This window comes from Saimiri boliviensis, chromosome 14 (genome assembly GCF_048565385.1).
Source record: "Saimiri boliviensis isolate mSaiBol1 chromosome 14, mSaiBol1.pri, whole genome shotgun sequence".
Classification (NCBI taxonomy): Eukaryota; Metazoa; Chordata; class Mammalia; order Primates; family Cebidae; genus Saimiri; species Saimiri boliviensis.
The window spans coordinates 8643307-8670744 of record NC_133462.1 but is presented as its reverse complement, the minus strand read 5'-3'; the positions used below and the strand labels follow the sequence as shown (position 1 = coordinate 8670744).

Below are 27438 nucleotides of genomic sequence, written 5' to 3'. Positions count from 1 at the left end.
GGTGCCTGCCACCACACATGGCTAATTTTTATTTTATTTTATTTTTTGTATTTTTAGGAAAGACAGGTTTCACCATGTTAGCCAGGATAGTCTTGACCTCCTGACCTGGTGATCCACCCGCCTCGGCCTCCCAAAGTGTTGGGATAACAGGCGTGAGCCACTGCACCCAGCCTAGGGCCCCTTTCTTAGAGGCTTCCAGGGATCCATGGCACAGTCTGTGCCTTTTTGTCCAAAGCCCCAGGCCTCAGGAGGCTTTCCAGATAGGAGGATCAGAGGCAGACACCAGGGTGTGGGAACCAGGGGGACAGGCTGTCTAGTGATGGCCATCTACACTTCACCTGCACCAGCAGAGGGCGTGCAGCGACCGGGATCCAGGTGGCAAGAGCTGAGCCAACTTCGAGAGGCTCCGGAAGGAAAGGTAGGAACACACTCAGAAGGAGAGATGGAGACAGAGGAAGGCAGAAGGAAAAAGAGAGAAATAGCAGAGAAAGGAAAGAGAAGGCTTAGGGAATGGAGACTTGCTGAGATACGGGAAGGAAAGCACAAAGACGGAGAGATGGGAAAAAAACGGGCAAGGGCCGTGGAGGTAGAGAGATAGGACATGACGAAGAGAGATTGGGATAAAGATGGAGAAAAAACGCCAAAGAAAAATGTAAAGAAGAGGCAGGGACAGAGACATACAGTAGAGAGATAGGGACACTGAGGAAGGAGATCTTTATCAGGAACAGGAATGACATCTCCCTGGGGGAATCAAACACATGCTGATCCTCAGAGCCCGCATGACCTGGTGCCAGTCCTGGGTTCTGTTCCCAGCTTAGTTCTCCCTGGCAAGCAGCCGTGGGTGAAGGATCTCACTGGGCCTAAGGGTCCTCATCCATGTAACATGAGAAAGACAGTGAGAGGGTTTAGTGCAGTGGCTCATGCCTCTAACCCCAGCACTTAGAGAGGCCAAAGTGGGCGGATCACTTGAGGTCAGGAGTTTGAGACCAGCCTTGCCAACAAGGTAAAATCCCATCTCTACTAAAAATACAAAAATTAGCTGGGTCTAGTGGCAGGCGCATGTAATCCCAGCTGTTCAGGAGGCTGAGGCAGGAGAATCACTTGAACCCTGGAGGCAGAGGTTGCAGTGAGTCAAAATCACACCGCTGCACTCCAGCGTGTGCAACAGAGCAAGACCCATCTCAAAAAAAAAAAAAAAAAAAAAAACAACCAGAGAGGAGAAAACCAGACTGGGGCTAAAGCCCTGGTCTCCCCTGTCTGTGAGTTCACACGCCCCTTCCCAAGGGCCAAACGTAGGAGCATGGGTTCAAGCCAAAGGGAATGCAAATTTCACTCACTACTTCCTAACCTGGAAGAGTTAGGGGGATGAGAAAGGTGACTCGTATGTTAAACAGCGTGACCTTTGGCAATTTCCTGGTCTCTCTATACCTTAGTCCCCTCATTTGTAAAGGAGGGATAATAATAGCATCAATTATTACTTTGCTACTAGACGGTTCATGTAAAATGCTCAGAAGAGGCCTTCTGAGGGCACCTACTAAAGGCTCAGTAAGTGTTCAGTTGTATTCTTGAGTCCCCACCACGTGCCAGGCCCTCTGCCAAAGCCTTTCTAGGTTTTATCTCATTTTCTCTCTAGGAAAAAGGTAACACCAACTCCATTTTCCAGAGGAAGAAACTGAGGCTCAAGAGAGATTAAGTTAGTTGCCCCAGGTGCTGGCACTTGTCTGAGGCCAAGCCTCGGTTGCCCACTGGATCTACCCAGTCCTGCAGCCTATGCTCAGTGTGCTGCTGCACCCAGCTGTTCAAGGCCAGGCCAGGAAGCCTAGAAGCTCACTTCCAGCCCTGGAGAGAGGCTGGGCCAACCCAGTGGCTCCTGCAGTAGAGGCTCTCTTATATGGAGCATTTGTTGAACACCTACTATGTACAGGTGTTATGGCTACAGCCTAACAAATAGACCCCAGGACACGTGCATGAGTGTGAGAGTGTGTGTGTGTATATACATACACATGTGCTTCACATACACAGTTAACTCAGCCCTGGTGAGGAGGATCACTACCCACCCCCTATTTTACCAGTAGGGAAACTGAGACTCTGAGAGAAGAGACTTGTCCACAGATGAGCAGCTGGACTCTGCACCCGGGTTGATCTGACACACTAATCCAGCTCATAACCACTCCCTCACTGCCCATCCTTCCTGGTTTACCCCATCCTTTCATGTCTCAGCCCCTGGCCATGGGCTTCGACGATGCCAGCCTTGCCTTAAGGATGCAGGGAGGAGAGAGCCCTGGTCCCCAGGGTGGGCTGGGAGACCGGAGATGCCACAGGCGGGATCGATCTGGGCTGCCCACGCATTATTGGATTGTTCCTGGCTCCTGAGCCCCCTTCACTCTCAGCTCCTCCCAGAATTCTCTCTTCTTTGCCCTCCCCTGCCGTCCCTCTCTGAGCCCAGCCTAGGAGGCTGGAGAGGTGAGGAGGAGAGGATGATCTCAGAGCCTCCTTATCTGGGCTCCTAAGCCAATCGGACACAAAAAGATAGCAGAGGGGACTTCCTGGTCTGAAAGATGGGGGAAGTGACTCAGAGACCCTCACATTGTTGCCCCCTCCTGAAGCTTCCTGCTGTTCCGCACCAGCCCTAACTCTAGGTGCTCTGAGTAAATTTTCTCCCCTCTACAGAGCCCAGGAGGCTGAGGACCTGGGGTCACCCCTTTTCCTTCCTCATTCTTCTCACTGGGGAGCTGGGCCCTCTTGTCTCCCCAGTGTACCTCTGGGAGCAGCCTGAGGAGGCAAGTCTGGGAACGCCGCTCAGCTTGGAGGAGCAAGTACTCAACTCCACATTCGAAGCCTGTGATCCCCACAGGACAGGTGGTGGGGGCAGGGAAGGTGCTGGGGACCAGTGCGGTCAGGATAGGGATGGAGGCTGGGAACTGGGGAGCCTGAGAGAAGACTGGTCTAGGGCCCCCTCTTGGGGGTACTGTAAGAACAAAGTACATGACTGTGGGCAACCTCAGGAAGAAGAAAGTAAGGGGGTGGATGGATGCCTTTTAGAATGAGGAAAACTTGGGGGCTATTGATGAAGGAGGGTAGAGTTTTGGGGTCTTGGGATGAGGAAGGGAGGCAGCCACCATGGTGGGTTGGGACATGGGGTGCTGTCCCCATATCCATCCCCTTTGGTTCACCCTGTGATGGACAGGTGAAAAAGTTGACTCAGAGGAGGCGAAAGGACTTGCCCAATGTGTCTTCACTGGGCCATGGAGCAGGAGTGCCACCAGCCTAGCCAGTGACATCCTGCTGCCAAACTGTTGCCTTTCCATACCCACCACTCCCCACCTGCCCCAGACCCCCTCACTTCATGCTCTGTCCCAGGCACTGTGGCTGTGGCCCAGGTACTGGCCTACCTGGAGGCCGTGACAGGCCAGGGACCCCAGGATGCACGCCTCCAAACATTGGCTAACAGCCTGGACCCCAATGGGGAGGGCCCTAAGGCCACCGTGGACTTGGACACTTTTCTGGTTGTCATGCGTGACTGGATTGCTGCCTGTCAGCTGCATGGGTGAGTCCCCACACCTTCATCCTCTTCTGGGAAGTCCTTCCTAAGATCTAACCTCATACCCACTTACTGCAGCTAGCATTCTTTAGGCCCGAGGACCTACTGTGTTTGGAATGAGACTGTGGAGAGAAAAATGAAGAGATGGGATTCAGAGGGGGTAGATAGGGAGTCAGTCTGAGGACAAAATAATTTGGATGAGGAGACAGAGGGGGCCTGGGAGTCAAAACAGGGTTGGAGAAGGGAGGAGCTTGGGGGCTGACAGAGAGGTCCCTCCGCATCCCTTCACCAAACCCAGCCCTTGCCCCTCCTGCTTTTCCATCTGGCTGCAGGCACTTGCCATCTGGCCCCATCATCCTCCCCTGTGGTGCCAGCTCTCACCTGACCTGTTCCCCTCCTCCCACCTGCAATCCCCCTGCCTGTGGCTGGTGAGGATTGAGGGGTGGCTATAGGGAGGCTGTAAGCCTCATCCCTTCGATACAGGGGATTAGAGCTAGAAGAGGAGACCGCCTTCGAGGGAGCCCTGACCTCCCAGCAACTGCCATCTGGTGAGATTTCTATATATAGAATGAAGCAGGCAGGCCCTGGGTCAGACAGTGTGGGGACTTACCACCCAGGGCAGAGCAAGGGATAGGGTGGGAACCAGGGACCTAGTTGGGTAAGTGTGGCTTTCTGGGTCCTCCGTCCCTTCCTTCCCTGAGCTTTTGGGGTTTTTTTCTTCAGAGGGTGGTTTCCAACTCCTCCTCCTCACACCAGCCCTATTAGAGAGGCGTACAAGGCCCCACCTACCTCTGCTCCATCATCATTAACCTCTCCTCCTACTCACTCTAATCCAGGCACTCAGGCACACTGGCTCTGCTGCCCTACCTTGAATGTGCCTTACTTCTGCCCAGCACAGGCCCTTGCTCAGGCTGTCCCCTCCACTCCTCAATCCCCATCCCACCCCATCTGACTTTCCACACCTTCCTTCATCCATCACACCTCTGGCAAAGGGGAAGCCCTGGGATGCCCCTGGCTAGAGTTCCTTGCTCCCTGCTCACTCATAGACTTGCAGACCTTTCCGCTGGAACACGTACCTGCAGAGGAAATCTGATTATTTAGTTACCCACTGTCCCCTGGGTTCAGTTGGCTGGTTTGCTCACCATTATAACCCCAGAAGTGCTCCGTAAAAAAGTGGTCATGATCACATGCTCATGCAGGGAGCCTTGGTCTTCCAAAATGTTGGGATTATGCCAGCATTTTCGGAGGCCAAGGTGGGAGGAATGTTTGAGCACAGTAGTTTGAGACCAGACTGGGCAACATAGTGAGACCCCATCTCTGCTAAAAATTAAAAATTAGCCGGGCATGGTGGCTCAAGCCTGTAATCCCAGCACTTTGGGAGGCCGAGGCGGGTGGATCACGAGGTCAAGAGATCGAGACCATCCTGGTCAACATAGTGAAACCCCATCTCTACTAAAAATACAAAAAATTAGCTGGGCGTGGTGGCGCGTGCCCGTAATCCCAGCTACTCAGGAGGCTGAGGCAGGAGAATTGCCTGAACCCAGGAAGCGAAGGTTGCGGTGAGCCGAGATTGTGCCATTGCACTCCAGCCTGGGTAACAAGAGCGAAACTCCGACTCAGAAAAAAAAAAGGTGGTCATGTTCCATTTCTCCAGCCATACATAGAAAAAAGAAAGTGGGGGTGGAAGTTCTCTTCAACCTCCTTCGTTAGACTTGGGGGCCCAGGGAGGGCTGTGAGCAGAGGAGGGACTAGAGGCCAAGAGGCCAGAGAAGAGGCTGTGGTGAGGGTCCAGGAGGAGAAGGCAAGGGCTGGGGGTGTGGAGACAGAGAGGAGGGGTGGAGCAAAGAGAGTCGGGGGCAGGAGGGAGAGGTCTGGGCTCTGCTAGACTGTGGGGGTGACAGGGAGTGAGGGAGCCAGGTCAGCCCAGTGGCTGGGTGGCCACTGGGGGATCTGGGAAGGGGAAGTGCTGCCTAATGTTGGGTATAAAGAATGTGGGGGACTGGGGTTATCTGGAAGATCCAGCCTGAACTCAAGGTAGAAGACAAGCCAGAGGGCTTTATAGTGGGTCTAATTGCAGCCTGAGAGCCTGTGAGATCCTCCAGAGCACAGGTGAGGGTGGAGTCAGATGGAGACTAAGCTCATAGCCCTGGGGCACCTTACATTTAAGGGTACTGCAGATGCCAGCACCCTCTTGTCTGTCTCTCTCCAGGATGCCCAGAAGCTGAGGAGCCAGCCAACTTGGAGAGCTTTGGAGGCGAAGACCCCAGACCTGAGCTGTACCTATCCTCACATCCCTCCCTGACCCTCCTGCCCCAGCGCTGTGCCCTCCACCCTGCCAGGCCTGGGTAGGGCTTGGGATCCTTCAGGGAAAGGAGTGAGGGACAGGGGCTTTGCCAACAGTTCAGGGAGAGCAGAGGAGTCTCCTGTTTCTCTTTCCCCAAAAGAGCCACATCTCCCCACCACCTCAACCTTAACCTGGGGAAATAAAGCAGGGGCTGTGGCCTGTGACCTCAGCCCCTTCCCTGCCCCTAGGCCAGCCACCGCTGACCTGCTGAGCAGCCTGGAGGACCTGGAGCTCAGCAACCGCCGTCTGGCTGGGGAGAATGCCAAACTCCAGCGGAGCGTGGAGACGGCTGAGGAGGGGTCAGCACACCTTGGGGAGGAGATCTTGGCCCTGCGCAAGAAGCTTCGCAGGTGGGCTGCACTCCACACCCACCCGCCCCAGCACCGCTGCCTCCATCCTCCTTGCATCGCCAGCCTCTACCGCCTATGCTTGCTGTAGGCATCCTGCTCTGTCTTTGACTCTGTATCTGTCCTTTCTTTTCCCTTCTCTGTATTTTATCTTTTGTGTCACTCTCTCTGGTTCTTATCTCCCACCCTCTGTTTTGGTCTTTTTATCTTCTAGAGGGTTTAGACTTCTTTCTCTATTTTTTTTTTTTTGAAAAGGAGTCTTGCTTTGTCACGCAGGCTGGAGTGCAGTGTTGTGACCTCGGCTCACTGCAACCTCTGCCTCCCGGATTCAAGTGACTCTCCTGCCTCAGCCTCCCAAGTAGCTGGGGCTATAGGCACCCACCACCACACTCAGCTAATGTTTGTGTTTTTAGTAGAGACAGGGTTTCACCATGTTGGCCAGGCTGGTCTCGAACTTCTGACCTCAAGTGATCCACACGCCTCAGCCTCCCAATGTGTTGGGATTACAGGCATGAGCCACCACACCTGGCCCTTTTTTTTTTTTTTTCTTTTTTCTTTTTTCTTTTTTCTGAGACAGGGTCTTACTCTGTCACCCAAGCCACAGTGCAGGGGGCATGGTCACAGCTCACTGCAACCTGCACTGCAGTCTACTACTCTAGGCTCAAGTGATCCTGCCACTTGAGCCTCCCAAGTAGCTGGGACCACAGGTGCACCACCATGCCTGGCTAATTTTGTTTTATTTTTTGTAGAAATGAGGTTTCGCTGTGTGAAACCTGGTCTCAAACTCCTGGGCTCAAGCCATCCTCCCACTTCATCCTCCCAAAATGCTGGAAGTACAAACCTAAGCCACTGCACCCAGCTTAGACTTCTCTCTTTGTTGTTCTCCCCTCTCTGATTCTCCTAATGATCTGCCCTTTCATCCTCTGTGCTTTGTCATTCTTTATGTTTTTCTTGGTTTCCCCGTTTTAGTCTCCTACTCTCTAGGTCTCTTTCCCACCTCCTCAGTCTTTTAGGTTAAAACTGGGTCTCTGTGTGGGCTGGGCATGGTGGCTCACGCCTGTAATCCCAGCACTTTGGGAGGCTGAGGCGGGTGGATCATGAGGTCAAGAGATCGAGACCATCCTGGTCAACATGGTGAAACCCCGTCTCTACTAAAAATACAAAAAAAATAGCTGGGCATGGTGGCGCGTGCCTGTAATCCCAGCTACTCAGGAGGCTGAGGCAGGAGAATTGCCTGAACCCAGGAGGCGGAGGTTGCGGTGAGCCGCGATCGCGCTATTGCACTCCAGCCTGGGTAACAACAAGAGCAAAAACTCCGTCTCAAAAAAAACAAACTGGGTCTCTGTGCCCACACTAGGTCTCTTCTTTTCTCTCTCGGTCTCTCTTCCCACCCTCCACCTGGATCTCTCTGTTGCCGCTGTCTCTCAGAATGGATCTGTCTCTGTGCTTCTCTGCCTTCCTCGAATGTGGCTCATCGCCTCCACCCCCATTCAGCACCCAGCAAGCCCTGCAGTTTGCCAAGGCCATGGATGAGGAGCTGGAGGACCTGAAGACTCTGGCCAAGAGCCTGGAGGAGCAGAATCGCAGCCTTCTGGCCCAAACCCGGCAGGCGGTGGGTCTGGCCCAGGGGAAGGAAGGTGCCCTCTCTCTTCCTTGTTTGCTGGAGTCAGAGGAGCCAAGTGTGACTATGTAGTAGGAAGGGGCAGAGGTCACCCGGCTTTCTCCCTCTCTCCAGGCCCTGCTCACCCTAGACTTTAACCCACCTGCCATCCTTCTCATGACAAAGGGCTCCCCAGACCCATTCCCCCAACCCCGTCCTTCAATGACCCAGGCCCTGGTTGTGTTCTCAGGGGTGGGAAAAGGACAACATGGGGGCAAGGAGGCTGGAAATGAAGCATTTGTCCTCTCTCTGGGGTTGGTTAGGAAAAAGAGCAGCAGCATCTGGTGGCTGAGATGGAGACTCTACAGGAGGAGGTAAGCTGAGACCCAGCACCCACCCCTACCCCTACTCCAGTCCTTAGGGTCTTCTTGACACTACTCCCTTCTGCCCCCAACACCCCAGCAGCCTGCCACCAAACAACCTTCAGCCTGCTTGCGGAGACCTCAGAATGTTAGTAGTGTGGGAATGTCCCTGAGGTCATACCACACCATGGAACTGCCATGGTTGACAAGAGTATGAGACATGGGGTCAGCTTACATGGGTTCAGGCTGAGGCCACCTACATAAACATGGACCAGTCCCTCCCTTCCCTGTGCCTCAGTTGCCTCACCTATAAAGATAAACAAAACAATGGCATCTGCCTCACTGGATTATGTGAGGATTCAACCAGAGGATACTTGTGGAGTCTTGGGCACGAGGTAGGACACATAGAATGTGTTCACTAAAAGTTAGCTAACATTGTTTATATGTTAGTATTTTTTTACAGTGAATAAAAAAGCCAGGCACACTAGCTCATGCCTGGAATACCAGCATTTGGAATGCCAGTACTAGGTTGGTGGACCCATTTAGCCTAGGAGTTTGAGACCATCCCGGGCAACATGGAAAAAACTTTATCTCTACAAAAAATACAAAAATAAGCCAGGCATGGTAGTGGCATCTGTACTCCATCTACTCAGGAGGCTGAGGTGGAAAGACTGCATGAGCCCAGGAGACAGAGGTTGCAGTGAGCCAAGATTGCATCATGGCATTCCAGCCTGGGTAACAGAGCAAGAGCCTCTCAAAAACAAAAAAAGATGATTTGAAGTCAACGTTGAGTTCAAATCCCATCTCTGCCACTTATACAACAGGCAGCCTTTAAGCGTGTGACTTCTCTTTCCCTCCTTCCCAAGCCTTTACTTTTACTTTCTTTACTTTCTTCTTTTTTTTTTTTTTTTTTTGAGAAGGAGTTTCTCTCTTGTTGCCCAGGCTGGAGTGCCATGGTGCAGTCTCAGCTCACTGCAACCTCCACCTCTCTGGAGGCAGCTTTCCTGCCTCAGCTTCCCAAGTAGCTGGGATTATAGGCCTGTGCCACCACATCCAGCTAATTTTTTTTTTTTTTTTTTAAAGTAGAGATGGGGTTTCTCTGTGTTGGTCAGACTGGTCTTGAACTCCTGACCTCAGGTGATCCGCCTGCCTTGGTCTCCCAAAGTACTGGGATTACAGGCCTTTTGCGCCCAACCTACTTTTACTTTCTAAGAACTGGGAAGACGAGGGTCTGTTCAGTAGGCTTGTTTCGGGGATTGACAGCATTCCACTAAGGGACTAGCAAACAATGAAGAAACCCAGTTCAGCTTCACATTTAATTCAAGCCCCATTCCATCTGAGACAGAAAAACGTCATCTTAGTTCATTTTGGGCCCACTTAGTTTTTTTTAGATTGAAAAAAACTCATCAATTGATGATGAAACCTGTCATCACCCCCCACCTCAAGGTGGTATCTAAGTTGCAGGAGACTGTCGCAGGAGCCTAGTGCTCTAGGAGGCCACTGGTCCTCACTCAGTGTTTGTCCTCTCTGCTGTTCATGAGACTGATGGTTTTTGTCCGAGCCTTTGTCACCGCTGTATGCTGGCATCCACTGTGAGGCCCTCATTGCCTTTGGATCTCTGGACATGCCATCCTCTTCAGCTTCTGGAGCTGATCCCTTATCTGGGCTGGAATTCTCACTCCACCACTTCCACACCCTTTCAGGGCCATGGAGGTGGTTTAGCTGCTTTTCTGTGAAAGGGAACAGGTTGGGGTCACTGCCCAAAGCCCCTGCCTCATTTCTCCAGGTCGGGGTGGGTGCTCACAGTGGGGAGATGTGGCTCCTCTGGGGAACGAGAAGCAGGAGAGAGACTACTCTGCTCTCTCTGAGCTGTTAGGAAAGTCCCTGTTCCTCACTCATTTTCCTGACGGGTCCCAAAGCCCACCCAGGCCTTGACAGACCAGAGGGTACAAGGCTGGGGTGACAGAGATCTGGAGAGGACCCACCAGTGAGGACTCTTTGCTTTCACAAGAAAATAGCATCTCTACTATTCTCATACTGTGGTGATTCTGAGAGTGCACTGGGAAGGACATGCAAAGCCTCCCAGATTCCAAGATTTCCCAGTGCTCTGTGGTTTTCCATCCATTCCCTCCACCCCTCACAGCTAACCCTGGGTTAGGGGAAACTCTGGGCTCATTTTCAGCCTGTTCTCTTCTCTGACTGTCCTACATTCCTCCCCCAGCTATAAGGATCTCTGCCTAGTCCAGGCAGATCATGTATTCCACCCAAAAATCTTTGTCCTATATGTGTAGTGTGTTTTTTACACTGAAATCCAAAGTTTTTCTGTTTTCTGGCTCTTCCATGAAAAATCACCCCCTTGGGGCAATGGGAATCTCGCAGCAGGATTGTTGTGCACTGTGAGGCATGGAGTGCAGACAGGATGCGACAGTTTCTTTCAGAACATCTTTTTTTTTTTTTTTCTTTTCCCAGAACATCTCTTTTTAAGAATGAAAAACTTAGGCCGGGTGCGGTGGCTCAAGCCTGTAATCCCAGCACTTTGGGAGGCCGAGGCGGGTGGATCACGAGGTGGAGAGATCGAGACCATCCTGGTCAACATGGTGAAACCCTGTCTCTACTAAAAATACAAAAAAAAAAAAAAATTACCTGGGCATGGTGGCGCGTGCCTGTAATCCCAGCTACTCAGGAGGCTGAGGCAGGAGAATTGCCTGAACCCAGGAGGCGGAGGTTGCGGTGAGCTGAGATCGCACCATTGCACTCCAGCCTGTGTAACAAGAGGGAAACTCCGCCTCAAAAAAAAAAAAAAAAAAAAAAAAAAGAATGAAAAACTTGTGGCTGGACATGGTGGCTCACAACTGTAACCCCAACACTTCGGTAAGCCAAAGCAAGATTGCCTAGGCTAGGAGTTTGAGACCAACCTAGGCAACATAGTGAGAGCCTGTCTCTACAAAATAAAAAAAAAATAGTAAAAGAATGAAAGAGTAGGCGCAGTGGCTCACGCCTATAATCCCAGTACTTTGGGAGGCTGCAATGGGTGGATCTTTTGAGGTCAGGAGTTCAAGACTAGCTTGACCAACATGATAAAACCCCACCTTTACTAAAAATATAAAAATTAGCTGGGCACGGTGGTAAGCATCTGTACTCCCAGCTACTCAGCAGGCTGAGGCAGGAGAATTCCTTGAACGTGGGAGGTGGAGGTTGCAGTGAGTTGAGATTGCGCCACTGCACTCTAACCTAGGCGACAGATCGAGACTGTCTCAAAAAAAAAAAAAAAAGAAAGAAAAGAAAAAACCTTCCCTGAGGCCCCTTGGCAGAACTTCCTGCCTTACAGTTCATTGGCATTCAACCATTATAACCAGACTACATGGGTAATATGGCCACTGACAGGTCCAGAACACTTTCAGCTCCAGGGAAGAGAACACCAAAGAAATGATGGCTTCATATTGTAGGACATTCACTTCCTTAACTAGAAGTTTAGAAGCAGATGGTTTCTGGGAAGAAGGTAGTCTCTGGGTGGTTTGGTGGCTCCCTGGCTGCCTGTGGTCTCATGATTGCAGATGACTGCAACAGCTCCCAACCTCACATTTTCACTCAAAGTAGGAAAACTTGGCACAGAGGGGAGCTGGGAAATGCCCCTATGGGCTCTCTCTTCATCAGAAGCCTCTCACCCCACCCCCAGCAGCTCTCATACATCTCACTGGCCAGATTGGATCACATAACACCCCCAGCTGCAAGGGAGGCCAGGAGAGTATCTGACCTTTTTCAGCCTCTAGAATGAGAGGTGAACAAGTGAGAAGGGGTGAGAATGGCTGCTGGGTTAGCGAATCAGCTCAGCTTCCTGTATCTGCCAAGATTTCCACCTTGACTCACTCCCAGGGCTGAGGCTGGGGCCCATCTGCCCTCAGACAGAGAGAGTAGATCCCTGTACAAAAGCAGAAGGAATAAGCAGAGTAAATAGCAACCAGCAGTCTCATCTATGCCTCCTCTCCGCCAGGAATGCCTGCTGCCAGGTCGAGTGCCTTGAGCAGCACTTGGGACACCCTCGGCCCTCAATAAACTGGAGCTATTCTTGGTTCCCTCCCCTCTGCCTTTCCCCTCCACACAACTGCCTACAGAGCATCTATAGATTGAGTTCTCAAGTTACAGTAGAATAATGCTGGAGTAACAAGACACTCAGACAGTAACAATCCAGGCAGCCTTCCTATCGAGAACCTACAGAGCTGGCTCAGGTTACTGCAGAAGGAGGCAGGAGCAGCTGAGTAACCAGGTTCCCTGCCGAGTGGCCCGGGATCTGGCCTGCAAATCCCTACCAGGTGGACAGATGTTGACACAGCACTCCTTTCCTGTCCTTCCTCTGCCCTTCACCTGGCAGCCCAGGCCTGCTGAGACTGCGAGGGAGATCAGCTGATGGAGGACTTGGAGCTGGCTGGAAAGAGGGAGAGGCTGGCCTTGGTATATCCCCTGGAGTGCCAAGAGGAGGGATGTAGTGAAGGAACTCTGGACTGCCTCCATGCCCCAAAGTGCATTTCCCCAGTGACCATCTCGCCTTGAAACTGCAACTTGACAGGTTTTTGGTGCCCCTAAACTGGAATCTGGGCCATTTTATGCACAGGTCCCATTTCATGGCTGGCAAAGGCTGCCCTCTCCAGCCCATTGTTTTCCCAGCTAACAGTTCTCAGCCTTGAAGACTCAGCATTGCCTCCTCAGGAAGCCTGTTTGTTAGTGCTCCCGTGGTGCCCAAGCCCTAGGCCTCATCAGAGCCCGCCTCGTGCATTGACACCCACTTCCGCCTCCATTTCCACCTCTAGTCTATGAGCTCCATATGGCCAAGAAAGAAGCTAGTTCCCTTTGTATCCCTATTCTCACCCAGGGCTGTGTCTGGCTCAGGTGAAAGTCTGAGGATTATAAACACAGGATTTGGAATCACACAGATTAAAGTTTGAGTCCCTTTACCATGTGACCTTGTCTCAGCCTCTACTCCTCTGTAAAACTGGAAATTATTATACTGTTGATAGAGCAACCAGACATGGCATTACTCCTGAATGTGACAATTTTATATGTACAGCACCACCCAATCTTCTTGCCAAAAAACTGAACAAGAGTCTGGAAAAGGCCCTGGATCTGCCGACCAGTTTGTAAGAAATAAATGTAGAGGAAAGTGGTGAACATAACCACGGGAAATGATCGCAGTCTAACCTGTATGCACCAGCCCTACAGGACAAGTGACCTGGTTTCTTCCACAGAATGAGGGCCTGAAGAGTACCAGGGCCGGGTGGAGAGGGGAGAAATTACTGTCAGATTAAAAGAAATGAGATACTTCAACCAAAAGCAATGATGGACCTTGTTTGGACCCTCAGTTAAAGTAAATGTAAAGAAATCTCGGTGAGACAACTGAAATGAAAAAAGAGCAAAAGCCAGGCACGGTGGCTCACACCTGCAATCCCAGCACTTTGGAAGGCCAAGAAGGGCAAATTACCTGAGATCAGAAGTTTGAAACCAGCCTGGCCAACGTGGTGAAACCCCATCTCTACTAAAAATCAAAAATTAGCTGAGCATGGTGGTGCATGCTTGTAATCCCAGCTACTTGGGAAGCTGAGGTGGGAGAATCGCTTGAACCCAGGAGGCAGAGGTTGCAGTAAGCCGAGATTGCCTCATTGCACTCTAGCCTGGGCGACAAGAGTGAAACTCCATCTCAAAAAAAAAAAAAGAAAAAGGAGCACAAACTTTCTAGTATGAGGTGACACGAAGGAATTACTGTTAATTTTGTTACGTATGATAGCAGTGTTGTAGTTTTGCTAAAGGAAATAAGTCTTCAAGTAGGAGATGAATGCTGGAGTAGCTACAGGCGAACTAATGGGATGCCTTCGATTTGCTTTTTTTTTTTTTTTTTAATCCCTTCCCACCCCCTGCAATTTCCTTTAAAGTAATCTACTTAAAACATCTGGAGGAGAAACATCTCAGTTTAAACAAAACTGAGAAAATCCATATTATTATTGAAGCTAGGTGATAGATAATGTGGATAACAGGCTTCTTACATTGTTCTTTTGACTTTAAATGGGGGGGTAAGAAATGAGTCAACATATACAAAGTGCTCAGTAAGTGTTAGCAGTTATTAGCCTATCAAATCCTCACAGCAATCACATCAAGTAGGTCCTTTGTTAGCTCCTGTTCTTTTTTCCCCTGAGACAGAGTCTCGCTCTGTTGCACAGACTGGAGTGCAGTGGCTCAGTCTCGGCTCACTGCAAGCCGTCCAGGTTCAAGCGATTCTCCTGCCTCAGCCTCCTGAGTAGCTGGGATTACAGGCGTGTGCCACCACACTCGGCTAATTTTAGTATTTTTGGAGATGGGGGTTTCTCCATGTTAGCTAGGCTGGTCTTGAACTCCTGACCTCATGATCTGCCTACTTTGGCCTCCCCAAGTGCTGAGATTATAGGCATGAGCCACTGCGCCCATCATTTTCATAGATGGGGGAGCCACCCTCAGAAAAATTAAAGCTGAGGTCCCACCAGAATGGTTGGAGGAATTAAATGGGTTAAAACATAGGAAGTGCTTAGCATGAGGTCTGGTGCATATCAAGTGTTTAGCAAATGTCTGCTGTAATTAATTTTAACATCACCATTTGCTGAAGTGAATATGACCAGCCCTTCCTTCTTGTAGAACAGGAAGCTGCTTGCCGAGCGAGATGGAGTGAAGAGGAGAAGTCAGGAGCTGGCCGTGGAGAAGGACACTTTGAAGGTGCCACTCCTTCCTAGTGCCTGACAATTTTCCACCACCCCAGGGCCATTTTTCCCATTTCTGGTCTTAGTGACTGCAGTCTGATGAGAGCAGTGTCTTCCATCAAGCTGTCAGGCTCCCAGGACCACCCAGGCATCCCTGAAACCCCTGAAGTCCTGGGTTATCTCAGGAGGGTGCATAGATGGGGTGCAGGAGAGCAGATTGGGCCAGAGGGAGGGCAAGACCAAGGAGAGTCCTGGGAGGCTGGACAGACGGACAGGCTCCTCTCTTGGCAGCGGCAGCTCTATGAAAGTGAACACCTCATTTGCCAACGAGACACCATCCTCTCTGAGGTGAGGGGCCTGGGGAGGGAAAGAGATTTGCCTTCCATGTGCACCTGCCACTTCTAGACCTGCCCCTGGTCTAAAAAGGGAAGTCCTGCTTGGGTCTGATCACTGGATGTGCAGCCCTGAGAGACTGGAGGGCTGCCCCAGGTCCCAAGTGTGACGCCTCAGGGATTTAGAAGCCCTTCTGCCCGGTGCTCTCCCTCAGGCTCTAGCTCTTCCCTCAAGCTCACCCTGTCCCTTAAACCCCAGCCAGCCCCCCACCAACCACCACCACCAGCCCTAGTGTCTTTGGGGAACTGGGCCCAGTCTCGTTTGGCTTTCGGCTTTCCCAGCGTACGCGCCATGTGGAGAGCCTGGCCCAGACCTTGGAAGAATACAGAGTGACAACACAGGTAACCTAGCTGCCCTCGACACTTCTCTTTTGACAGCTCTGGGACTTGCCGCCTCTCCTCCTTGTGCCTTTCTCTCGGTGGCCACATCTTCCTCCATCCTTACTATATGACTGTATGGCTTACTGTATGTCTCCACCTCTGTTTCTGTATCTTTTCATGTTTTCTCTGTTCCTTCCATTGACTTTCATTCTCAGTGGGTGTCTTCTCACTGCGTCTTCCCTCCTTATCTGTACATGTCTCTGCCAGGCTCGTGCGGGTTCCCGCCTCTGCCTCCGGGTATAGGCTGTCTGTTTCCCTGGGCAACTCTTCTCTGTTTGGCTCTGGTCTTTACAAGTGTCTTGGACTCGTGTTTCTCTTGCCTTTCTGTGAGTCTGTTTCCTTCTATGTCTCTCATGTTTTCATGCATCTCTGCCTCTGCCTGCCTTCTCTCAATTTTCTTGGCTGTGCTTCTGGGTTCCTGTTGCTCTCTGTCTCTCTTTAGCTTCCTAATGTTCTGTCATTGCTTTCTTCCCCTTGTCCCTAGGCAGTATGTGTCTGGGGAGCCCAAAGTAGGCAGGAAAGTGGAAAGAAGCCTGGAAGAGAAGCCCAGGTTGGGTGGGAGGATGGGAAAAACGGAGAGCCAGGTGTGCCCCACTTCCTCCTTTTCAGGAACTGAGGCTGGAGATCTCACGCCTGGAGGAGCAACTGAGTCAGACCCACGAGGGGCCAGATGAGTGAGTGGAACTTCAGAGGGTGGGAAGAGGCAGGAGGGGAGCCTAAGGCAGGGACGCCCTGGCCTCCAGCCCCAAGGTGGGCAGGGAAGGGAGCCCAGCATACACTGACTGATGAGTGGCAAGCAGGCACAGAGGCAGCCTTCCTCCCTTCTGACTGTATGGCCAGGCTACCTGAAGGGGCCCAGGTGACAACAATGGGCTGGACCAAGCTGCTGCCCCCATCGCTGGGCTTGGAGATCGAGGCCGTTCAGCAGGTGGGCCAAACACCCCTGAAATATGCTGCAGGCCACCAAGGCAGAAACTCCAAACATCTCCCCACCCTGATCCTCACACCAACCCAGCCCTAACCCACATTGCTGCCCAAGGCTCCCGTGGCAACCTTAGTTTTTCTGACTCTCTCAGATCCCAACCCCAAACCCACTGCCAGCCCCAGGCCTGTGCCAGACCCCAGTCTGATCCAGCTGTGACTCATCTCCCTCCATGACCATCTCACTCCTTAACTTCATCTCTAACCCAGTCCTTTGTCCTGGCACCAAACCCTCCCCTGTCCCTGCTTCTGCCCATTCCCACCCCAAGCCCCACACCAGCCCGTTTCCACCTCTCATCCTATATTCAGCCACACACCTAAACCCGTTTCTGTCTCTGACCTTGTCTTCTACCTTCATGTGGCTCTCCCTGAACTCAGAAACAACTTCCATCCCAGAAACAGGACGTGGCAACTGCTGATCTCTCCAGCCCTCTGTGTGGAGTGTGGCAATGGGAAGAAGTCATCAATGAAACCAGTGAGGAAGCTGAGTTTCTATCTGAAGCCCCAGCTGGGGGACAGGTGAGCACAGGAAAAGCTCTCAAGTCCAGGAGCTGGAAACAGGCCCGGAACTCCAGGTGCCAGGAACTCCAGGTGCCTGGCCAGCCCATTCACTCACACCTTTGCTAGTTCCCCATTTAATGAGAAAATGTTAATTAAGGGCCCACTGTGTGCTAGACAGTGAGCCACAAGCCAGACCACACACCACCCCTGCCCCAGGGACTGACCTGCCAGCGTTGTAGACAAAGGTGAGCAAAGCAAACACACAAATCGCACTGTGGCTTTTGCTCTTGTTTTGTTTTTTAGAAAACACCCTCAGGAATTACGTTATTTAAAATTGTACTACTGTAGTAAAGGCATAAGTAAGTTGTTTATTCTAATATTTTAAGGATATATTAAGCATATATGTTTCAAATACAGGCACCTTTAAGAAAAGCCAGCAAGCTCACTATGACAATAGTCACTATGACTATTCCTTTTAAGTCAGCAATAACCATTGTGTGTGGTTTTTGTTTGTGTGTTTGTTTGTTTAAGAGACGGGATCTTGTCTTATTCTGTTGCCCAGGCTGGAGTGAACTTGACTAACTGCAGCCTCAACCTCCTGGACTCAAGCAATCCTCCCATCTCAGCCTCCCAAGTAGCTGGGACTACAGGCACACACCACCATGCCTGGCTAATTTTTTAATTGTATTTGTTTGTTTATTTTATTTTGAGACAGAGTCTTGCTCTGGAGCGCAGTGGCACGATCTCCGTTCACTGCAACCTCCACCTCCTAGATTCAAGCAATTCTCCCTGCCTCAGCCTCCCAAGTAGCTAGGATTACAGGCACCTGCCACCACACCCAGCTAATTTTTTTATTTTTACTAGAGATGGGGTTTTGTCATGTTGGCCAGGCTGGTCTTGAACTCTTGATCTCAGGTGATCTGCCCACCTCAGCCTCCCAAAGTGCTGCGATTACAGGTGTGAGCCACCTTGGCTGGCCTTTAAAAAAAAATTTTTTTTTTTTTTTGAGACGGAATTTCACTCTTGTTACCCAGGCTGGAGTGCAATGGCACGATCTCGGCTCACCGCAACCTCTGCTTCCTGGGTTCAAGCAATTCTCCTGCCTCAGCCTCCTGAGTAGCTGGGATTACAGGCACGTGCCACCATGCCCAGCTAATTTTTTGTATTTTTAGTAGAGACGGGGTTTCACCATGTTGACCAGGATGGTCTTGATCTCTTGACCTCGTGATCCACCCGCCTCGGCCTCCCAAAGTGCTGGGATTACAGGCTTGAGCCACCACGCCCGGCCTTAAAAAATTTTTTTATAGAGATGGGGTCTCACTGTGTTGCCCAGACTGGTCTCAAAATCCTGGGTGCAAACTGTCCTCCCACCTCAGCCTCCCAAAGTGCTGGGATTACAGGCATGAGACACTGCACCTGGCTTTTTTTTGAGACAGAGTCTCACTCTCTTCTCTGTTGTCCAGGCTGGGGTGCAGTGGCATTATTGCAGCTCACTGCAGCCTCAATCTCCCTGGGCTCAGGTGATCCTTCCACCTCAGCCTCCCAAGCAGCTGGAACCACAGGCACATGCCACCATGCCTAGCTAATTTTTCTCTCCCTATGTTGCCCAGGCTGGTTGAACTCCTGGGCTCAAGTGATCCACCTACCTCAGCCTCCAGGAGTACTGGGATAACAGGCATGAGCCACTGCTCTGGGCTCTCTCTCTTTTTTTTTCTTTTAAAGAAAATATTGCAAACAGCTCCATAAGCAACGCTGTATTGTCTTGAGAACCGTACCACTTCAGAGCTCTTTGCCATCCTTAAGGAGAGTCTCATTTCTCTGATCACTTTTTCCCTGGTTTGAGAAAAACTTCTGTGTTTCTCTTTGATACCAGCACTTATTTAGTTTCTCATTTAACTCTCCCAGTATCTCTGTAAGGCATGCATCCTCATCTTGTTACTCATGGGAAACTGAGGCTCAGGGAGAAATCACATGTCCATAGTCACACAGCTTGTTGGGGACAGAGCCTTATCCCTCAAAAGTGTAAATTAGGCCGGGTGCGGTGGCTCAAGCCTGTAATCCCAGCACTTTGGGAGGCCGAGACAGGTGGATCACGAGGTCAAGAGATCGAGACCATCCTGGTCAACATGGTGAAACCCCGTCTCTACTAAAAATACAAAAAAATTGGCTGGGCATGGTGGCACATGCCTGTAATCCCAGCTACTCAGGAGGCTGAGGCAGGAGAATCGCCTGAACCCAGGAGGCGGAGGTTGCGGTGAGCCGAGATCGCGCCATTGCACTCCAGCCTGGGTAACAAGAGCGAAACTCCGTCTCAAAAAAAAAAAGTGTAAGTTAGTTTGGGCTTCTGCTTTGAGCTGTCAGATGCCCCAAATGACAGGCCTGTCGAGGGGAAGACTGAGCCAGGCCTCAGGGTGCAATCGGCGATGGGCCCAGGGATACAGAGGTGAGTCCCTTGGGGCCGGGCCTGTCAGTGCTCAAGGCCTGATAGGAGAGACCCTGCAAATGGGTTGCCCCAGTGCAGAATGATCATTGTGCTAGAGTTGGGGCATGGGCCTGTGGGAGCCCCAAGAAGGATTATCTGTGTCAGGTCAGAGACTTGGGGAGATATTGAAGGGAAACTAACAGTTGAGTTTATTTGAAAAAAAAGAAGGAAAGGGAGAGGGATATTAAGTGGTTGGAGGAAAGAGAGGCCTTTGAGGCACTGGCACAGCCTTTGTAGGGCCTTGGCATAAAATCTTGGTATGCTTGGGAGTACAGGGTGGCTGGGGGTGACTATCGAGAGATGAGGCCAGGGCCAGATCGTGAAAGGAAATCTCTGACAAGCTAACAGATTGTACTTTTCTTTGTAAAGCCACAGGAAGGCTGGTGTCAGTTCTGGGCATAAAAATGTCCCCCTGGGACCATGTGAGGGACCTACTGGAGGCAGGGAGGAGGCTGGAGCAATGGTGATGAAGCCTGAGCCAGGCCAGAGCCCTAGGCATGGAGGAAAAGGGACAGACAGACATAACTGGGGTGGAGGGACAGAGCTGGGCACAGATGGGATGTGGGTGATGGGGAGGGAGGAGAAGAGGAAAGACTTGCAACTTGTAACCTTGTGAGGTGAAATCTTGAGGGATGTCTGGGGGCTACCTGGAAGCAGTTGGGTGCACCAGCCTGGACCTCAAGGACTGCATTTAGAAAACAATGTCGGCTGGGCATGGTGGCTCACACCTGTAATCCCAGCACTTTGGGAGACCGAGGCAGGTGGATCACCTGAAGTCAGGGGTTGGAGACCAGGCTGACCAACATGGTGAAACTCTGTCTCTACTAAAAATGCAAAAATCAGCTGGGCATGGTGGCGCACACCTGTAATCCCAGCTACTCGGGAGGCTGAGCCAGGAGAATCACCTGACCCTGGGAGACGGAGGTTACAGTGAGCTGAGATCACACCATTGCACTCCAGCCTGGGCAACAAAAGTGAATCTCTGTCTTGAGAAAAAAAAAGAAAAGAGGAAAACAATGTCAAGTTGGTTGTTGAGGTCAAGGGCAATGCTGACATTTCTCTGAAGAAAACAAGAGGTTCTTGGGTCCTGAGTGAGAGCAGATGGACCCAGCCCAAGTCTGGGATGCTGGGAGGAAAAGGCGGTTGGGCAGGGAAATGCTGACATCCTTTGGGGCCCAGGTAAGTGTACGAGATCTGTGGAACATCCAGAAGGTTTAGGTGACCAGGACTCCTGGGTCCTGCAGGAGAAGGGGGCTTGGTGACATCAAGAACAATGCTTTGGTTTCTGGCTTCTGCTGTTAGGGAGATAATAGGGTCATCCTCACGTAGGGGAGCGTGAGAGCAGGGCAGGTTGTAGAAGGTGGTGAATTTGTGGACAGGTTGCTGCCCAGAAGACCTTTTGCTTATGGGGTCTGGGACCAGGAGACAGTGAGCATTGTTAGGGTTAGGACCTTGAGTGAGAAGAATCAGAGAAGAACTAACCTTTTTGTTTCCACAGAGAAACTTCCAGGGAGAGCCAGCACACCCTGGAGAAGGAAGGAAGGAGCCGTCCATGTGGTAAGGAGCTGAGCCATCCATCTGCCTCAGGATGTTTAGAGTAGGAGGACGAGATGAGCCCTGAGAGGGTCTGCATGCCACCACTCACTCATTATTCACATCTTCCAGGAGCAGACCCTGGGCTGGTAGGCTAGGAGATGAGACCTGGCCCTTCCCTCAGCGAGTCCTGGGACTAGGAGGAGATCTGGCTCCTGACCCTGCCTCAGGGGAGGTCTCCTAGGGAGGCCACCATGCCTGAATGGAGCCCTGTGGGAGTGGCGTTAGTACAGGAGACTCTTAGACAAGAAGACACAATTGTCAGGCAGAAGGGACAGCTCAGTCACGCAATCATTCTGTCACTGAACACACCTCTCCCGATGCTCCAGGGAACCTCCTTAGAGAGCTCCCAGTCACCTGGGATATCTTGAGGGTGAGGAGGGTCTCTGGAATCAGTGTGGATTCAAATCCCAGCTCAGGTACTTCAAAGTGCGACAGATGTGAGCATTAGGTCATATGTTGTGAGCTCCCAGCCCTGTGATTGGGATATGATTGTTAGGAGGCTGTGTCCAGGCCTGTGACGATGGAGAAAGCACTAGATATCTGGGCCCACCCTCCTCCAGAACCCTGGCCTTGGGGCCTCTGGTTTCCTGTGGTGCTTCCTTCTCCCCTCCCCTCTTTCAGGCTCCCAGCTGCAGCTCCTAATGAGGCTGCCTGCCAAGGCCTCTAATTGGACTTGTCTGGGAGGAGCTGAGATTGGGCGGGATGGGAGCTCTGGAGCTATGACCTCCCTTTGCGTCACCAGAGAAAGGAGGGGGAAAGGGGCTGAGCAGTAGTGGAACGGGGGTGGGAGGGGGGAGGCAGGTACCATGGAGTTTCCGGAGGGCAGGGGCAGTTTGATCCACAGATTGGAAAGCTGGGAGTGAGGAAGGTGCTGAATACAATGCCCCCTAAAGGCAGCCAGCAGTGAGAACTTGGACCTTGAGAGGGGCTGGATCCCAAGTAGAAGTTTCAGGGGATCAGATAGTGTTTGTCTGACTGGGGCAGAGGCCCGGGGGCCTAAGTGCACTAGATCCCTTATTGCATGGTAGCACAGCTGTGTTCCTGAGGGCATCTCTGAGGGTTTTGGGGCTGAAGCTGATAGTGGTGGCAACTATAGGGCTGGATCCCTGGACCCCAATGAAGGCAGTGGCTGGTGGTGTGGATGGCAGGGACTCAGACGGCTGTGATCCTAGGAGGGGCCTCCCTAGGAGTCTTCCCTGGAGGCAAGGTCAGGAGCCAGATCTCCTCCTAGACCGGAGACTCGGAGGGCAGAGCCAGGTGTGACTCATCTCCTGGCTTACAGGCCCAGGTTCTACTGGAAGATGTGATTTAATGAATGAATGAGTGGCATGCTGCCCCCTCATGGTTCTTCCTGTCCTTCTGGAAGAGGGGTTACACACCTCAGAGGATCTGGGTTGCGGAAGAGCTCCAACAGTTGGATTCTGTGCGTGGGAAGGTCTGAGTTGGAGTCCTAGTCCTCCGAGAACACCCAGTGAGAGTCATGGAAAAATGGCTCAACCCACTAGATAGGAAGGGGGTTTCTACACATGCTCTGGGGTCTCAGAGAGGCCTGAATCTCTGGTATTTTGGAGAGTAAGAGAGCCGGAAGCCTCAGTTCCGAGCTGGGGGATCAGCTGGGGAAGTAGTAGCTGAGAAAGCAAATCTGAGATGAAGAGGCCCCCTTACTCTTCTGGCATTTAAAGACCCTTTCAATAATTTGGTGAAAATTCCCCTGAAAAATACATATGCAGGACACCCCTGAGGCCCTTCCATGCTGCCTGGCCTGTGCTAAGACCCCTGCTCCAAGGCTTCCCTCCCAGCCTGTAGCAGGCAAAGAGAACTAGGGAGAAGAGGACGATGCCAGCAGTGACTTTGTTGGTCCACAGGTTAACCAGAAGAGAGGAAGAGGAGGCTGCAGAGAGCCAGGTCACGGTAGGCAGTCCCCAGGACCCCTCCCCCGTCCCCACCCACTCCAAGCCCGCAGAGGCTCAATTGTTTCAACTCTTCCCCAAGCCCCAGCCTCAGACCCCCAACTCCTCAGGAGCAGAGAGAAAAATCATTTGGCCAAGAGATAACAAGGACCTTGCTGTAGCTAATGAGAGAGTGACGGGGAGGTTGGGGGAGGCTTGGAGGCTAGTGGGCGGCCAGGCTGCTCCCAGGGGACTTCCCCAGCCACACACAGGGCTGCAGTCACCACACGGCAGACCTCATAGACGTGGCTACACCCACGGATTGCATAGATGCACACGCACATTCGCCCACACTCGGAGGAGGTTGGGTTGGCCCTCCCCAGCCAGCCTCAGAATTCCCTGGAGGCACAATGCTCCCCTGCCTGCAGCCACACAGGCTGGCTCCTCTGCTCCTCAGAGCGGCTGTGCTCGGTGGAGGTTAGGATTTCGATTCTCAGGCAAGGAACGGGAAACAAATTTGGTAAGGAGAGGTGAGGAGTCCTCAGTTCTGAGCTGAGGAATGCAAGAGCTGGGCTGGAGTCTGCCTGTTGTAGGTCAGGCACTGTCAGGGTCCTTGGGGCTCTTCAGGGTCCAAATCGGCTAAGATGGCTGCCTCCAGGATGCTCAGCCCCCAGCAGCCTGGCCCCAAAGTCCACCTCCTCTCGACATACCACACTCCCTTGCCCCAGAGACTGGGGCTCCACCTCAATTTCCTCATAGCTCACATGGGGATAATCTCTTCCTAGCTCCCAGGGTTGGGATGAAGGTTAAGGACCACATCATAAAGGGCTTGCGTGCCTGCCTAGCACAACAGGTGTTGGAGGTGAAGATACTGATCATGATTGGTGTTCTGTTTTTTACTGACATCATCATCTTCATCTGTGTCAGAAAGGCATCGGGGTGGGAAGGCCAAAGACCTATAAGGGGAGGCCCTTCCAGGGAAACAGGAGGGATGAGGCAGTACAGTGGGTAGGGCCTGACCTCTGGAGAAACAGCTGGGGCTTTAATCGTTGAATCTTCAGAGAAAGTATTGGAATTAATCAGTGAATTCAGCATGGTTGCTGGGTTAAAAGTCAAAAAATCAATCATATTTCAGTGTAGCAACAATGAGCAATGAGAAAAATTAATTTATATCATTTATAATAGCATGGGGTTTTTTTTTGTTTGTTTTTTTGAGACAGAATCTCGCTCTGTTGCCAAGCTGGAGTGTAGCAGCACCATCTTGGCTCACTGCAACCTCTGCCTCCCTGGTTCAAGTGATTCTCCCACCCTCGGCCTCCTGAGTAGCCAGGATTACAGGCACACTCCACCACACCCAGCTAATTTTTGTATTTTTGGTAGAGAAAGGGTTTCACCATGTTGGCCAGGATGGTCTCAATCTCATGCCCTTGTGATCTGCCTGCCTCGGCCTCCCAAAGTGCTGGGATTACAGGTGTGAGCCACCACGCCCAGCCTATGATGGCCTGTTTTTAGTTAGTAAAGCACCTGCTGATTCTGGCATAGGCAGGAAAACAGGATTCTGCATGAGGGCCAGCATGGGGGTGCGCACCTGTAGAAGATGTGGTCTCTGCCCTCAGAGAGCGTAGATACTTCCAGAATCTGATGGAAAATGGAGGTGATGATATTGAATAGCTCACGCAGACATCGAACACTCACTATGTACCAGGCACTGTCCAAAGTCACTGCCTGCCTTTTTTTTTTTTTTTTCTATATTCCTTCATTTAGTCATTTAGTCTCCTTGTTAATCCTATGAGGTGGAGACATCCCTGGCTAGCAGATGGGGAAAGAGAGGCACAGAGAGGTGTGGTAACATGTCAAGGACCCTCAGCCCAGAAGCTGGCAGAACTGGGAACCCAACCTGGCAGCGTGTCTCAGAGAAGCTCACTCAACTCCTGAGTTCCACCACCTTCTGTGTGGTCACTGTGTCCAGCGGGCTGACCTGAGGGCCTCTCAGTCCCGAACTCAGTGCCTCAAATGCATCTCTTTGTCCTTCCAGGCTGATCTCCCCATCCTGCTAAGAGACTCTCACTCTGGAGACATCGCAGAAAGCCCTCCAAGGAGGTAATAGGACCCACCGGATCCAGGAGGGAAACTGGGGACAAGGAAAAACCAGTGTTGATTCCCTCCTTTCCCCCAGCAGCCCTGCCCAGCAGGATCTCCGGCAAGCCCTGGTCCCTGTGATGAAGGAGCTGGTCCCAGTCAGGAGGAGACCCTGGGGCCAGCTCTTCCTGCCCCCACAGCAACTCAGGTGTGCCCCCAGGCACCTCCAGAAGGAAGGAGGTGTTCTGACTTTGGGAAGACCAGGGTCTGCCCGACTCTGCCCTAAGCACTCTCCCACCGCCCACCAGGGTCACTCGGTATCCGCTGATCCCAGCTCCAGTCCTGGGCCTGCTGCTGCTGCTGCTCTCTGTCCTGCTGCTGGGCCAGTCCCAACCTCCCACCTTGCCCCACCTCCAGCTCTGCTACCTCCAGCCCCCTCCAGTGTGAGAGGCTCTGCTTGCCCCTCGGAACAGTGTCTAGTTCAATAAATCCCCTGGCACTCTCTCCACTCGGATCCCCTTTGTTAGGCCAGTGTTGCATGGGCTTACCCCAGATACTGTACAGGGAGATCCACATCCCTGCATTGGGTTTATGTGAAGTCTCCTAGTTTTTTAATGTTGACATTTCTTAACAAAAGCAAAACTTCCCCAGTAACGGATTAAGCACTAAGGATTATTCCCTCACAAAACAAGCCTGGCGAGGGCAGCTTTGGACACACAGCGAAGTCTCAGCTGCCTCGGGGTCAGGGCCTCATTGATTCTCCTGTCCCTCTCTCACGCTCAGGAATTGGCAGTTGTAGCTTCCCACATCACATCTGCAGGGAGACGGAAACTCATCCCTTCCTTTTTATAAAGAGAGGCAGTAGCCTTAGTGTGCAGCGGGTAGATTCAAATCATAATCATAATGAGAGAGAAGCAGTCGCCTGCCCACAGCCACCAGCAGACTTGTGTCTGTCTCGCCGGTCAGACTGTTTGGTGTGACCACCCTCAACTGTAAGGGAGGCTGGGAGACCTGGGAGGCCAAGACCGGCTGTCTTGCAGCCACTCAGAACCTGTGTGCTAGTAACGACGCATGTGGGGAAGGCAGATAAAGTGCCTTGCCACGCTCCTCATTCACACAGAAAGACACTGCAGGCCAGCTGGGCACCATGGCTCACGCCTGTAATCCCAGCACTTTGGGAGGCTGAGGTGGGTAAATCACGAGGTCAAGAGATTGAAACTTCACATCCTGGCCAGCATGGTAAAACCCCATCCGTACTAAAAATACAAAAATTAGCCAGACGTGGTGGTGTGCGCCTGTTATCCCAGCTACTTGTGAGGCTGAGGCAGGAGAATCACTTGAACCGGGGAGGCAGAGGTTGCAGTGAGCCAAGATCGCGCCACTGCACTCCAACCTGGCAACAGAGCAAGACTCAAAACACTGCAGGCCATGGACCTAACAAAACACTTTGGGAGCCACCTACACACCACCAGTGTGCAGCTGCTGAGTGGCACATCACCAGGCTACTTTGAAGGGGCTTTAGGATACCTCTTCTCCCTGATCTTTCTGCTTCCTACCTTCTCTACACCTCTGCCTCGCCCTCCCCCAGCAGGATCCTGACTGTGTCCTGCCACCACCTCATGGGTCGGAGCCTAGGCTGACCCAGTCCTAACTGCATCCTAAGTCAGTAAAGAACAATCTTCCGGGGCCAGGCGTGGTGGCTCACGCCTGTAATCCAAGCACTTTGGAGGTCAAGGCGGGCGGATCACCTGAGGTCGGGAGTTCAAGACCAGCCTGACCAACCTGGTGAAACCCCGTCTTAAAAAAAATTTTTTTAATTAAAAAAAAAAAAAAGAATCTTCCAGGACCAGGCGTGGTGGCTCACGCCTTTAATCCCAGCACTTTGAGAGGCCAAGGCAGGTGGATCATCTGAGGTCAGGAGTTCCAGACCAGTCTGGCTAACTTGATGAAACCCTGTCTGTACTAAAAATACAAAAAATTAGGTGTGTGGTGGCAGGCACCTGTAATCCCAGCTACTCTAGAGGCTGAGGCAGGAGAATCGCTTGAACCGGGGAGGCACAGGTTGCAGTGAGCCAAGATTGCACCATTGCACTCCACGTTGGGCAACAAATGGTAAATTTCATCTCAAAAAGAGGCTAGGTGCAGTGGCTCACGCCTGTAATCCCAGCACTTTGGGAGGCTGAGGCGGGTGGATCACAAGGTCAACAGATCGAGACCATCCTGGTCA

General features: G+C 51.9%; 1 protein-coding gene across 1 annotated transcript; it reads left to right on the top strand.

The window, feature by feature from the left end:
* Positions 1–319: 319 nt before the first annotated feature.
* On the top strand, positions 320–25715 carry KASH5 (KASH domain containing 5). The gene is made up of 20 exons (XM_074385678.1): positions 320–418; positions 2221–2293; positions 2755–2895; positions 3361–3547; positions 4025–4089; positions 5751–5817; positions 6074–6235; positions 7727–7844; positions 8156–8206; positions 14849–14926; positions 15202–15258; positions 15585–15644; positions 16293–16357; positions 16524–16611; positions 17061–17183; positions 21146–21204; positions 23109–23154; positions 25168–25232; positions 25312–25419; positions 25520–25715. Exons 1-20 carry the CDS (start codon positions 320–322, stop codon positions 25656–25658), a joined length of 1851 nt encoding a protein of 616 aa, XP_074241779.1. The 3' UTR covers positions 25659–25715.
* Positions 25716–27438: the final 1723 nt, after the last annotated feature.